The 15,632-nt window shown below is 43.3% G+C and overlaps 1 protein-coding gene across 1 annotated transcript in view; it reads left to right on the forward strand.

Annotated features, from left to right (window-relative positions):
- Positions 1-5,577: 5,577 nt before the first annotated feature.
- Positions 5,578-15,632, forward strand: part of rapgef5a (Rap guanine nucleotide exchange factor (GEF) 5a) — a gene marked incomplete at its 5' end in the record, with an annotated part of 45,252 nt that continues 35,197 nt past the window's right edge. Inside the window, 4 exons of the mRNA XM_080000427.1 lie at positions 5,578-5,721; positions 12,644-12,694; positions 14,663-14,769; positions 15,418-15,539. Coding sequence (XP_079856553.1) covers positions 5,578-5,721; positions 12,644-12,694; positions 14,663-14,769; positions 15,418-15,539 — 424 coding nt within the window. The remainder of the gene's footprint in view (positions 5,722-12,643; positions 12,695-14,662; positions 14,770-15,417; positions 15,540-15,632) is intronic.

The following is a 15,632-nucleotide window of genomic DNA, read 5'->3' on the forward strand; positions in this document are numbered from 1 at the left end:
GGTTAAAATGTAAAGTATCAATTTTATTTTCTTGCGAGTGGAGTGGACCCTCCTCCATGTTCCTTTTTGTCTTCGCGTCTGCTGTTTTCTCCTCTCCTGCTTTTTCCATCACGGCCCTCCTCCCCTCCACGCTTCCCCTCTACCCCGCGCTCTCCACACTTTCATCTTCTCTCGCTCTCCCCTTCATGCCTCGCGCTTCCCGTTACGGCAAATTGTTCTGGGGGTGATCTGGCCTTACCCCATGCAGCGCCTTCCTCTCTCCTCTCGTCTACTCCACCCTCCCTCTCTTCTCTTCCCTTGACGTCTACACTCCCTTCACTGTGAAGACGGGAGTTTCCGTTATTGTGAAGGAGAAGAACTGTACGTCCTTCCCTCCACCATGCGGGCTAGTCAATATTTAATCAAGAGTGTTTTTGTCTGAAGATTTCTGTATACAGTGTGTGCGTGTGTGTGTGTGTGTGCGTGTGCGTGCGTGTGTGTGTGTGTGTTGAGAATAGTGGTTTGCACTGTACAGTGTGTTTTTAGATGAAAGGCTTCTTCCAACCCAGTGGAAATATGTGCAGTGACTGTCTCTCCTTACCTCCCTCCCCCCCCCCCCCCTCCCTCCATGTGTTATCTTGAGCCAATCTCTCTTTCCTCCGACTATCACTCCATCCTCTGCAATCTCCATGTCTTAATATGTATGATATGAGCCTGGTAAGCCTGCTAAGAAGAAATACAGCTCCCATGTTTGTTGGATTAGGCTGTGTGTGTGTGTGTGTGTGTGTGTGTGTGTGTGTGTGTGTGTGTGCGTGTGTGTGTGTGTGTGTGTGTTTGTGCGTGCGTGCGTGCGTCCCTTGGGACCCCAGAGCAGCGTTTTATCATCCTCCAGAGTCCATGGGCAGAGCATGAAGTCCCCCTTTGTGCTTCTTCAGCATGTTCCATCGCCACCTCTCCCGAAAAATGACACACCACGTTGTGTTTGGAATATTTTTCGCTCTCTTCTTTCGCCAGCTCTCACTTTTTAGAAGGCGTCAGTGGTCATGGGCATGAGTGGAAATGTTGGCTTTGTTCTGGGTTTCTCAGTGATTTGCTGTGCAGTGATATGAGCCAACCATACATTTTACAGAATGGCATTCTAGCCATTCTAACATGCCTCTATAACCCTCCTGTTCCCGACGCTCTGTTCCATTGTGTCTGTCGTTTTAAATTAGAAAGAAAGGAGCCGCTGGATGGTACATGGGGATGAATGGTCGTAGAGGGGAGTTCTCCAGTTCAAATGCCTTATCTTTTCTCACGTGATATAGAAAAATGCGTATTCCGCTGTTTCAGAAGCATTATCATAGCGTCCATTCAGCCTGGTTCACCAGCAGCTTTCAGGACAGTCTTAGCGTTATCCCTCGTGAAAGGATAGTTACATCTGCTCTTTGCATTTTCAGGTTTTAGTTTTTCTATTTCAGAGTTGTCAAAGAACAACCCCAAGTAAAAGAAAATCAGCATTTCAAAGGATAACCCAGGGAGGATTAATGGTCTTAATACGGAGATTTGATTTTTTCTTTTTTCCTCCTCATGAGTGGATAATCACCACAAATATCTCCCGTAGCCTTTACGTGTTGGCCAGTTTGCGTGAATTATGCTTTTGCACAACCACCAAATCCCAGTAACAGAGGGGCGCTGTGAATCACACCAAGCCTGAGTGGGACATGAGTGGGTCAAATGAATGGGATTGAAATGGCTCGGGAGGTTCCTTAAGACCACAAGCAGCCATTTACTCCCTTTAATAAACCTACATATGTCTATGAAAACATCATAGGGAACAACAACGTCATCAATCACGGCTGTGATGGCCTAATTATGGGCTAATTGATAACCCCAAATGGCTTTTTAGGTTCGCCTCAAGGGTAAATGTGACATTCTTTTAGCCCTAGTATCAGAGAGAAACTAACAGTTTCATCGGGCTTCAAAGTCAGCGTCTGAGCTTTTTGAACAAATCAAAAAAGAGGTTTCCTTTCCGTGTGTGTATGTGCTGCCCATTACCACTGACAGCGTCCATGTTGGTGTAATCTGTGTCCCTAAAAGAGGCCAATTATCCCAGATTACATGTCCTATCAGAAAAGCCGCCTCGACGTGTCGGTTATACAACTGATCTCAGCGGGCGCACCCAGAGTGAACTCTAGTTTATTACCGAGCGCCCTCTAGATTCGCCATCCGCTAAAATATACTGATTTCAATGAATTCCCTTTCATATCCTTCTCCTTTTTGAATACTTTGCTTACACTCAATGGACTTTCACACACTTCCTGAGAGTCAGTGTTACATCTCATTACGTTTCACTTCAGATTGGATTTTTATCCGACGGAGGGAGGCCGGGAATGATGTCACTGATGGGTCCACCATCTTCAAACTGAATTACAAGGAGGTTTGGTGCAGAAGGGTTTCTCACATTTGCTATCACAAACTTCGAAAGGTATAAAAATCTAAATTTGGAAGAAAACGAAAGTTGACTTAGCAACTAACGATGAATGTTTTTAAACGTGTGCGGCCGAACAAGCGCTTTATGGTGTCTCCTGAATCAACCATTGTTTTGTTCACATTAAATGACAGGATAATAAAGATATTTTTGCAACCACTTTGGCAATAAAAACATTTCATTAGAACACTTATTAGAGTACTATGCAACATACAATGCCATACAATCAAAATAGGGCCTATTGAATAAAATAAAATAATAAATAATCCTATTGAAATTAATCCAGAATTTAAAAATGTCTCTCTGGGATGTTGCTTGATTTAAGATGAATTAGTTTTAGACTAGGAAGTCCAAGACTAAGGGAATGAAGGACTAGTCAGCTCCGTCTGTCTGGTCTCGGTTATGGTTTTTGTCCACATAATCCATTTTCTCTATTGTCAAGGTCGTCATGGAGGCCAACATCCATTCATCCAAAAATAAACCTGCCTCTGCACTTGGACTAAGATTAGCTAGAATATTTTTTAAACCAAGACTAGGACTAGGACTATTTTAAACCATGATTATTTCAGTTAGTTCAGATTAAAGGTGTGATTTAGTCCAACATTATGCCTGATCTGTGTCTGCGTAACCGCCCCTAAAAGTGTTAAGTATTACATTTACGGGTGTGGACTTGAAGGAAGTCACAATGAAACAAATACTGCTTTCACCCTTAGAATAAGAATTGAAAAAAACAACGACAACAACCTGTTAGGTAAATGATCGGATCCCAGATCAGAGAACAATGGACTTGTGTTCAACAACCCACACCCACGGAGGTCTCGTGGCCGGCTGCCTGTCTGTCTGCCTGGCTCTGAGTGATGTTTGGTGTCTTCTCGTGTTTCAGCTCAAGTGTGTCTTCTGTGTCACGTTGGAGTGGAATGCAAGGCTCCACTCTCATCAGCATTCTCACACTGTTAGGGAAACCGCGACTACACATTCAAATAATGCACTTTTCAACGTTAAGAACCGAGGATCAAGTACTTTGTTACTGTACTTAAGTACGTATTCCGTTTTGGATTTTCGACTCTAACTTCACTACATTTCAAAGCAAATATCTATATGTTTTTCTCTACTACATTCAAGTTTTTTGGGGATTTATGTTAAAGGGGACCTATTATGCTCCTTTTCAACAGGTTAATAGAGGTCTCTGAGGTCCCCAAAACATGTCTTTGAAGTATTTTGCTTAAAATACCTCAGTTTATGCATTCTAGCCATTCTAACATGCCTCCATAACCCTCCTGTTCCCGACGCTCTGTTCCATTGTGTCTGTCGTTTTAAATTAAAATGCTAATGCTCCCCACACCCACTCCGGAACTGTTTTCCTCAGTTCTGTGAGCCCGTTGCATCAAGTATCACTTTTACTTATTTCACCTTCGCAGTCCACCAAAATGTGTTTCTCAACAAATTTGAGGTGAGAAACAAGCAATCCAATTTGTGAATCCTCACTCACATTAGATCTACAAGGCCTCTTTTAAAAGTTAGTTCCGACTTTCGTTGCCACCGCTTTCTTGGCCGTGCTTCAAGCTTGTGGTGAACACCCCAAGGGGCTTTTTTTGTTTCATTCAATGAGGAAACGTCTGGGGAAAAAATAATGAATACATCTAGAATAAAAACATACCGTTTTTATTGGTTTTGTTCGGAGAAATGAGCAGAGGACCGCGCCCTGCGTCTACCTACCATATGCTTTTAATTTTTTTTTTAAGAAATATAGCAGAATTATATTTTAAATACATACATTTCCCTGTTCTTCGGTTTTGTCACGGACAGTTGGTATTAGTTCCTCTTTCTTTAAAAGATTTGTGCTGGTCTGATGCCAACAGAGCAGTTCCCAGCGGCGCTTGTTATTCCTCAGCCGTGGGTGGAGTTACTCAGGTGGGGGGCGGTTCTAACTCTACTGAGGCAGCATGTGACATAGGAAGGGATCGCAAATCTGAACGGCGCGTTGAATCACGTGTTTTATGAAACAGACAGCTCACAAAAAAAAAACTGACTGAGTCGTCTTATTTCACAGTTTGTGTGATAGTAGGCCCATCGGAGACACAAATGTATGTGTACAAGCGCTGAAAAGGTGCGTTTTTCACAATGGGTATTAGGCCCCCTTTAAATTGTAAAAATGGAAACCGCAGAAGGCACTTTATGCTTTATTATGGCCTCTGTTATAGCAGGGCACTGTATATCACAAGTACTTTTACTTTAGGTATATTTATAGTAAGTACTTTGTGCGTTAATGTGGTACTAGAATATGTCAGTGTGTTTCTCCTGGGAATTTGTGTCATGCTATTTGCACCGAGAGAGAGAGCGAGAGAGAGAGAGAGAAAGAGAACAAACTACCTGTCCATTGTTTACCTATGGAAATATGAGCCAGGCGATGTGGTGACGTAGCCCAGGCAACTACTACACCACCGGCCCCACCCTCCCTCCACCCAAAAGCCTATTGTGATGACAATTTCCTGCCGTTTGGGTGCAGGTCACCTAAACGACCCTCTGTCTGATGCGACCCACTCAACGCGGCGCTGTCCAACACATTTCGGGATCTTGCGGCGGGACTGTGACTCCCCGTCGTCCCAACTGGAAGAAATCCGTCCGGATCAAAGGTTGATGTGATGCAACGTCTCCATACACCTGCGAGGGCCCCCGCCCGCCCACCCACCCACCCTCCCTCCCTCCCTCCCTCCCTCCCTCCGCCCCCGCCCCCGCCCCACAAACAGACGCTCACGCTCATAGCGCCAAGTAGCCTTTTCGGACGAGCGGCTTCGCGTGCTGCGGGATCCGCGCTCGGGCTCCGCGTCGCCCACGGTGCCGCCCGGAAATACACGCGTCGACGCACGTGTTGGGAGGGGAGAAGGCGCGAGCCGCCGCCATGTGAGCGCGCGCGCGGGCGGAGGCGGGAGGAAGAGGAGGAGGAAGAGGAGGAGAGGGGGGGGGGGCATGCTGAGCGCGCGCTGCTGCTGCTGCTGCTGCGGCGCTGCTGCTGCGGAGCGCTGAGGCGACGTTACGCGGGGGGTGGTGTTGGTGGTGGTGGTGGTGGTGGTGGTGGTGCTCCAGGCTGCGCCGCGGGACCGGCGGACGGACGGACACCGGACGTGGACATGGACGACTCGGAGCCGGCGGAGGACGGCTTGCTCGCGGGTCTGCGCTGGAACCGGAGCGCGCGCGACCAGGCTCAGCTGAAGCACCGGATTCGGGATCTGCCCGGGCTGCTCAAGCACGGCTTGCACCTGCGGAAGAAGAGCGTGAGTGTGTGTGTCTGTGTGTGTGTGTGTGTGGTGTGTGTGTGTGTGTGTGTGTGTGTGTGTGTCGCTCTTCCGTGCTTCGCCGACCTCCCCCTCCACCCCTCCTCGGGCTGCTTCGCACCCCTGTCACGACTCAGGTGTTGTTGTTGTTGTTGTTATACACCCATTACTGTCGCATTGGCTGTGTGTGTGTGTGTGTGTGTGTGTGTGTGTGTGTGTTACTAAGCGACCAGTTGTTTTTTAGCCTAAACCAATGTTTATTAAGACCCTTTACATCCATACACCTGTGTGTGCGTGTGTGTGTGTGTGTGTGTGATCAACAACTGGTGGGAGCCTTTAGACACATAGACACACACACACACACACACACACACACACACACACACACACACACACACACACACACCTTGTCTCCTTAGTTGATTTAAATATTACACTTTGGTCCGATGCAGTGTAGTAGATTCCCTCTGTTGTGTGTGTGTGTGTGTGTGTGTGTGTGTGTGTCACTAGAGGCTCCTACCAATTGTTATTTAGCCTGGGGGGGTTGTGTCGTGCAGAGCAGATCACGCACACACACACACACACACGGAGATAACGTATTTATAATCCTCCTCGCATCATCTGCTTTGGCAGTAGGTGTACAGTAAGTGTTGTGTGTCGTGATGTGGGATGAACAGGCCTGACGAGCCAAATAGCTTCCTACAATGCCAATACTAGGGGACCCGCTCCCACTGGGGCCCACACATAAGAGTACGACCTATAGTACAGCCAGGGCCTGTTTAGTCTGATGCTGAGTGACATTGTGTGACAGCGTCTTACATCCATCCATCTACCATCGCTCCATCCATTTTTTTTTTTTTTTTTTTTTACACCTGATGTTTTCCCTGTGTAGTGGGGGAACGAACCAGGAGAGATTCAGTGTCAGAGGTTCACGACCAAGAAAAAGACTTATTGATATTTTGAATATCTAATAAATATATATAATAAAAAATAATGCGTATCTAACATGTCCATGTGCACGTTAAATGTCTCTAGTGGAGAAAAGCAATTATGATAGCGATGATTGATTATATTGCAGCGATGGCCCCAATTCTGTTAAATAAAAGTAATCAATTGGATTGATAGTCGGTATTGAGCGATACTTAAAGTTTAGGATTCAGAATCAGTATTGGCAGTGAGTAAGAGTGAGTAATTCCACACTTCGAGTAAATGCAACTGGAGCAGGGGTTGGTTGTAGCATTTTTTAAGCTACATGGCATGCATTTGGGGAATGGTCATTATAAAATTACATTAGAATGGAACTTAATTGCTCGTAGCGGATGTCCAAACAGCAAAAACAAAAAACAACAACAAACAATATAACCGATATACTAACTGTTGCGATAGTATGTATGAATAATACAGTGCAGATTAAGCTATACAGTAATTTTCAAATGAAGGACGCTGAAAGCCTGTTGCAGAAACAGCACCCTATTATAGAAAAGAGAATCAATTGTATATAATTTACAACTGAAGAGAAAGAATAGGGAAGTGACTGAAGGGTGGGAAATTAAGGACATATGTTAATATTGGAATGGAAACCAGAGAGAGGTGTGTGTGTGTGTGTGTGTGTGTGTGTGTGTGTGTGTGTGTGTGTGTGTGTGTGTGTGTGTGTGTGTGTGTGTGTGTGTGTGTGTGTGTGTGTGTGTCCCCGCTGGAGGAGGGGTAGCGATGCGATGAGGCGTGTGTAACTAGTGTAAAGGTATGGTTGTTCTATGCAGACTGGTTCACCCTCTAGACACTGACAGTCGGCTACGCTTCATCTGACAAACACACACACGGAACTCTCGCTCTTCTCTCTCTCTCTCTCTCCCTCTGGTTTCCCTGACATGCACATAAATTTCCTACAAAGATGAGGACTGTTTTTGCACTGCAGTACAGCTTCCCCCAAAGTAGAAACGCTAACAAACAAATTGGGATTTTAACTCGACTGGAAAAACCAGTAGCCTGTGCTCAGTGCCTCCCAACAATATTATTTTGGATAATAACACTCAGCGCCAGAGAGAGAAAACACTGCAAAAACTCACCCTGTGAGTCTGATGTTTTCAATCATTTGCCACAAAAATTATTCATTGAGGTTTGTTTTTACAGCGTTCACAATATCTGACGTCATTGTTTTCTTCCCCTTTTGAGCCTCATTCTATGGAAAGGGGACACATCTATGGTGTGAAACATATGTTGAATGGCAGTGAAGAGAGGAAATAGGCCATTGCATTCTATAGCTCCATCTGCTACACCTACAGCTCCAGCTGTAGCACACCTTGCAGTGGATAATCCTGTCTTGCGTTCGTCTCTGTTCTGACTTGCACAAGCATCCAATTAATTGTCCTCTCGTCATGTGAAACAGAGGAGAAGGACAGGAAGACGGTGGCAAATAGGCAACATACGTCGTGCACAGAGTTGACTTTGGGGCTGAAGTTGCGAATTGTGTAGCAGGAATTTGCAGAATGGAGTTGAAGCAAATGTCCCTGGATGTCTTTGAGCGAACCGGCAGGCACCTTGATTAGCATGTCGCTGGCTTGACCCCCGCAGGCTCCACGTGGAACATGCTTTTCGGGGAAACCAGAGGATCAACCCACTGGGCTAGGGCCGATCGACGATCGAATCATCAATGTTCCATGTGGAGCCTGCGGGGGTCAAGCCAGCCACATGCTAATCAAGGTGCCTGCTGGTTCGCTCAAAGACATCCAGGGATATTTGCTTCAACTCCAAGTGCCCAAAAACAATTTGTCTCCTTATTGACAGACGGTTGCAAACCGTCTGTCATTAAGGATGTCATTACTCAATAATGTAATGAGTATAACTGGCTTAAGGCACTGTCCTATTCTTTGCCGTTACAAAAAAACCTGTGTCCCCACTGCCCCGTGTCACGTCACGCATGGCTCCCCCTTGCTTTCTGTTGCTATGGAACTTAATTTGGTAGAAACTGGATGTTTTGTGTAAGTACTTTACATGTAAATAATAAATTCTGCACTTCTGTAACGTGGAGACCGCATTTGCCCCCCTGATATAATCGTCAATTGGTGATTGGAAATTTGCACCCAGGCACAACCTTCGCAGCTATTCCATGCTATAAGAAATCCTAAAAATAATTGAGGATTGAAAATGTAAAGGCTGCCTGTGGCTCAGTAAATGTTGTGCTGTAAATGAGAGTTGGTCTCTCGCTGGCTGACTCAATATTAATGCTTCGCCTTTGTTGAATAAAGCTCTTGAACAACATGTTCATTGCTTTGATCACTGATACAAATTCCTTCAGTCACCATTGGTAATGCTAGAAATAACTGAATGCGGTAGAGGATTTGAGGATGGTAGCACACCCATCATTTTACAGACTTATAATTAACGCTCTGACACTTAATTGTCAAAGCATTTTTTGTTTTATTACATTTCATTCGATGTAATTTATGCACTAGATGTGTGTTCATTTGTAAGTGTTTGGTATTAGACATTGTTATCTGTCATCCACACAGATATTTAAGACACGTTTGGATTAATATTATTATAATAAGAATAATAATAATAATATGGCTGCAAGCATTTCCATCAATCAAATAAGTTCCATTCTGAGAAGCACCTTTTTGTGTGTGTGTGTGTGTGTGTGTGTGTGTGCGTGTGCGCGTGTGTGCGGCTCACTTGGGGTGCAGTTTCTTTGATGTCTCCATTTTGACTTCCTTGTGCACGATGGAGCTATCGAGGATTTGTTATTGGATGTGCGTGTGTGCACACATGCATGCTCATGCCAGTGTGTGTGTTTGTGGGTAAGCTTGTCAACATTACCCTGCTACAGCCCAGCACTCTAATCTGAAAGTAATCCATTTCTCGCAGATCTGGCTCTCTCTCCCTCTCCCTGTCTCTATGTTTCACCCCCCCTCTTTCCACGTTTACACACTTTGAATCATCACACAGATAAGTGTGTGTTTGTTATTTCCGACTTCTCTTCTCTTCTCTTCTCTTCTCTTCTCTTCTCTTCTCTTCTCTTCTCTGTGCTTGTGGGACAGAGCTGTCTTTCCCTCATAGCCTCTGGTGCATGACGGCACTTAGCTTCAAAGTGTGTGGGTCCGACAATTTCTTCTTCTTCCCCACCACACACAAGGATGCTGGTCACAGTAACAAAGACCTTGTCTCACTAGATCTGTCTTCGTTTGCCAGACAGGGAGGGAAAAAGATGGAGCGATAAGATAGAGGGTGCGAAAGTCTGAAACTATTTATTTAGTCTGTCTCTCTCCCTGGCTGTCTGTCTGCACCAAGGAACTCTCTGCGCGTGCCCACACACACACACACACACACACACACACACACACACACACACACACACACACACACACACACACACACACACACACCTTGTACTAGTATTACCTGAGTAAATAAACAGAACAGAAAATTTGTCATTTCGGAGACCCGTCCTCACAAGCGCAGTAAAACAAACACACACACACCTTGTCTCCTTAGTTGACATCTAGATAATGCATATAGGTCTGCTGCGGTGTAGATTCCCTTGGTGTGTGGGTGTTTTGGGAGAAGGAGAGACAGAGTTATCCCAGACAGTTTCACTGCTTTAATGTGGATCACCCGGACCCTTCTACATCCCTCTAATCACTCCAATCTCTCTCACTGTCTCTTTGTTGTATCCATTCCTTTTTAACTTAGAGCTACAGCATCAATTTCTTGCCCTTTCTTTCCCCTTCTATCTTTTTTTTGTTTTTCTCCTGTCATCTCTGTCGTTCCCTCTCAATCCTAATGCGTCTCTCTCTCTCGCCCCTCTCGCTCCCGCTCTCCATCTGTCATGTGCATACCATCAGTCATACATTCATAGACTGTTGTGAATCATTAGTCTTTCTCTTCCTCTCCGTCTCTATTTGTCTCTTTCCATTCCTCTTAGCCAGTCCCTCTTAGCCAGGCACTATCCATTCTCTCTCTCTCGCTCTCTCTCTCTCTCGCTCTCTCTCAAGGTTTAAGTATTTTATTTCAGTCGTTAGATGGAAATTTCTCTGAGGCTGCCTTCGTGTCCGGTGCTGGGTACAGTAAGCTAGAGCCAACTAAATGGAAACCTTTACATTTTTTATTTGGGAAGCAAAACTTTTTGCTTTCAAATCTACGTCGGAATGATGTAAATCAAGAGGTTGCCCCATTGCTTGTTTCCCTGGTGAGAGCCAGGGTGTGTGTTGATTTTAGGTTTTTCAAACTAATGAGTGAGGTGCAGGATTTTAAACGACAGTGGTGCTACAAGGACATAATTTGCTCTGTTTGAGAGGGAGATGTGACCTTTTGCACTGTGTTTGGTTGATTCCTTTGTGTGGTGATATCAAGGGTTTTTTTTTTCCCTTTGGGGCCTTTTTTCTTGTGTGGTTTCTAATGTTTTTATTTTCATTAGTATTCTAATTATTATATATATATATATATATATATATATATATATATATATATATATATATATACACGAAGTTTATTTATTGCGTTGTTCATTGAATTGTCCAGTTTTATGCTTGCGCCACTGGAATCAGTAGATACCACATGTGTTAAATAAAGGTGTTTTTAAAACCCTCTCCCTCCCTCCGCTTGCTTGTTCTCGGAGAGCGTCGTGTCTCCCTGCAGACAATCGCTGTTAAACCTACAGCTCTATCTGCAAGCTGTGGAAACTCAACAGATCAGCTCGACTAGTCACTCTAGTTCATAAATTGGACGAAAAAACAATGAGAAAGGAGCCAAAAATCGCAATCCTATGTCTTTTGAATGCGGCACTGCCAAATACGGTGCCTTTTAAACATTGCCCACTGACGTAGTAGCGTGTAGGTAAATTCCACCACTCTATGCAAACGCAGTGCTTTGCTGTCGTTAAACTTTCAATCCATTCTCATGACCTGCTCTACATTGTCGTCCGTCCACTGGCATCTTGGTAGAGTCACCGATGCAGATAACAGATTAACAGATGAATCACTGACTGGAAGCCCCGGACAAAGGCCACTGTGTCGCACACTTTTGTCAGACTCCCAGAACAACTTGTTTCAAACGGATGTGCGGCTCGCTGATCATTATCCACATAATCCTAGGGAATTTTACACGTTGAAATATCAGAGCATGTGCTTATGAATTCAGATTCCCTTGTCAGAGAATGCAACCACGTTTCATTACATTGAACGTTAATATGTTTAACGTTTCAAACATATCAGGCTGAAACACTTTGAGGTAATGTATATCTTCGCGATGATAAATTTAGACTGTTAAATTCTGCTTCATGTTATGATGATATCATCAGTTCGTGATGATTTTATTACACTTAAAGAATAAACAGTCAGACTCACCGACTTGCCCTCACTCGATGTCATTAGAATACTGTAATATACTGTGAGTTTTCAATGTGAGTTACCGCTTAGGAAATGAATTCATACATATTTTACATAATAATACAATAAGATATGTAAAATAATGTTTATTATGTGTGTGTGTGTGTGTGTGTGTGTGTGTGTGTGTGTGTGTGTGTGTGTGTGTGTGTGTGTGTGTGTGTGTGTGTGTGTGTGTGTGTGTGTGTGTGTGTGTGTGTGTGTGTGTGTTGTGACATATATTATTATATTTGTTGAGATGCAAGGTCTACGGCTTGAGACACCAGGAAATGGAACAAATATTTAAATTCATGTTTAGTAGACCAACTGACATGTACAAAAGCAAAGTGTACTTTGTGTATTTACTTACTTATTTTGTGTCTTACTTACATGCTTTGTACTCAAACATGACTAATGAAATTAGTTTTTAATTTTTAATTTTAATTATTAAAAACTGGTCTACCTCATCTGTGTGTGTGTTAGTGTGTGTGTGTTAGTGTGTGTGTGTGTGTGCCTGCCATTTCTAACGGCCTGGATTCTTTTTTTTTTTTTTCCCTTAACAGCAGTCACCTGACACCATACCTGGACCAAGCCCAGAACCAACCGTGCACATGGTAGCTACACACACACAGATGATGTCACCCCCTTTCGAGTTTTGTGTGTCAAGTGAAAGCATGTTTATTTAGCAGAAATACAGATGACATCACTTGGTATCACCCTGGGCTTATTGGTCCCACCAAAGATGTGGGCTTGAGTCATTGTGACTTGGACTCGGGTCCACTCGAGTCAGTCTGTTTTGATGACTTCACTTTCATTTACTGAAACCTTGAATTAAAGCGCGATCGGCAAACAAAAAGGTACTGTGGTTCGGCTCAGTATTCCCCCCTCACCTCGCGGAGCAGACGTTTGAAAGATGTTTAGAAAGTTGTAAGTTGGAAACAAGGGACGTGTTTTTTTCACTTCCGTGTTAAGCTCCATGCACCGTGATTGGTCCACGAAGTGCCATGCTGTTCCAAGTTTATTTGCGACCTAGTGCTGGAAACAAAAAATAATAACCAAAAAACATTTTAATATATTATTATTAACATAAAGGATAAACATATTTACATATGATATTAAATATTAACATGTTTATCCTGTATCTGTTTTATGCTGCTTTTAAATTACTCACGAAAATTAGCGCAGAAGTCTAATTAGGCATTTTAAATCCATCCATGTTTGTTTATAAGTTAAATCTTCTCAAATATAGAAGCTCGAACTCTCCTCGAAATCGGAATCGGTATCGGACCTAAAAATATGGCATCAGTTGGGATATTTATCGTCATATCGCACAGCCCTAATATTAAATATAAAATATTAAAATGTTCAACTTTGTCAATGTTCACATTACAAGTGTATGCGAGCGCACACTGGGCATTGTCATGATCGGATGACTACCCTGTCAGTCAAGCTCCTTGCTACCTGATCTTTTTTTTTCAACGAGAACCACTTGTTACCCTCCAGCTGGTTGCACACACACACACACACACACAGATCACACATGATCAGATCACATCATCAAGCAGCCGCAACTGTGCCAAGAGTCGTCTCTTTCGGATTCAAAAATATCATTCAGTCATTTTCATTCAATCAAATCAATTAGTGCAAATCTGTTCATAATATTTGAGATATTCTGCAAACAGACAGACAGACAGACAGGGGCACAAGATAGCAGTATTTCCCTGTTTAAAAGTGATTAAAAAGGAATATTGTTTTGATTGAGAAGAAATTAAGAAATATATGAGCATTTATAAAGTTATTTGTTTTGTTCGATTACATTTATTACACTGAATATCAATAATTATAATACTAATGAAATTCATTGTCATACTTTTTGAACAGGCTAGATAGATTGGCCAATAATATCATTATTAGACAGGTGCTAATACCTTGTATTTTCACATTTTAAAGACCAGATATATGCAGGTAAGACTTGCTGTATCTTGGGGGAAAAAGGACTTGACGTGGGACTCGACTTGCATTGACTAAGGACTTCAGTTGACTTGACTTGAAATAACATGTGACTTGACTTGCCCAAGAAAAAATGGCTTGGGACGTTCTTGAGACTTGGACCAAATGACTTGAGACTCACTTGTGACTTGGATACAAGGGCCTTGGTCACATGTCTGCAACACACAAACTAGTATGTCAAGACCGGACTAAATGTACAGGTGGGCAAAGGGACATTCAGGGCAAGGTCATCTGGATAACTGCTTTTGATATATGAAAACAATATATTAATTATGTATTTATTTTTGTATTATTTATATATATTTTTTCCTTTCTTTTTAAAATATTAATTAAACATTGGCATTGAAAATTAATCATTAAGTTGTTTTTTTTTCAATGTCCTTAACCATCAAAGATGCACCAGCAGTTTTGCACCGACAGTTTTGCCACCGTGGGGTTGACAGGCAGTTTTTTTTCGAGATAATCAACAGTGCTGCACACTCTAATCGACTCTGTCATTTTTTTTATTATTAAATAACATTGAAGGTTTGATTGGATTTGACGTTGTTTTTGTTTGTTTGTGTGTTTCCCAGTCTTGCTCCCAGAGTTTTCCGTGCGCAGGGCGCACAGTGAGGAATGCTTTCCTCTCTCATGGACCATACCCAGCTAAGGACAAGATACACTTGGCCAGGATTATACGGTGTGTGTGTGCTCGTGTGTGTGTGGGTGCTCGTGTGTGTATGCTCGTGTGATGGAGTAAAATTTGTTGTGGGTCCAGTCAAGCATGCATACTGTATTGACTCACAGTGAATCACATGGTTGATCCAGGTCCGACTGACCAGTCAGGTTGTGTGCACACGACCAGCTGAGCATCATAGATATGGTAGAGAAGCATAATAACACACACTCACACACATAAGAAATATATCAAGGTATTATTGATGAGTTCATATGAAACACTAATTTGGCCAAAAAGCAGTAAAAGCCACTAAGCCACAGCAACTAATTGGTGCAATCATTGAAATGGATACATGCATATGCACACACACACACACACACTCACACACGCCTGTGTGCGCGTACACACACATGTATATATATATAACCTTGGAATTTATCCTTAGGGGAAGAACTTGCAAAGCATAGATTGTTTCAGGGGAAAAGGCTTACGGAGAACTAATGAATAATCAATGTTTATTGATTTTAAACAGAAGACAAGTGTATGTGTGTGTGTGTGTGTGTGTGTGCGTGTTTTGTAGGCAGGATAAATTTGGCTTAGAGCTAGAAGTGCATCTTTGTGTCTGCTTGTGCACGGGTGCATAGACTGTACGTGTGTGTCTTTTAACAGGCGCAGTTATGTGGGTGTGGAGCTGGTGCAGTGGCTGTGTGAGCAGTGTGTGTACGTACGCTGTCGGACTACTGCTGTGCGTGTCTGGCAAGTGCTACTGGAGCTGGGAGTCCTGCTGTCCGGTAAAACCCACTCACATGCATGCACACACAAAGAAACACATTCACACAAAAACACATACGCAGAAACGCACATGCTTAAATGGAAGCATGCAC

The sequence above is a fragment of the Zeus faber genome (assembly GCF_960531495.2).
Source record: "Zeus faber genome assembly, chromosome: 1".
Classification (NCBI taxonomy): domain Eukaryota; kingdom Metazoa; phylum Chordata; class Actinopteri; order Zeiformes; family Zeidae; genus Zeus; species Zeus faber.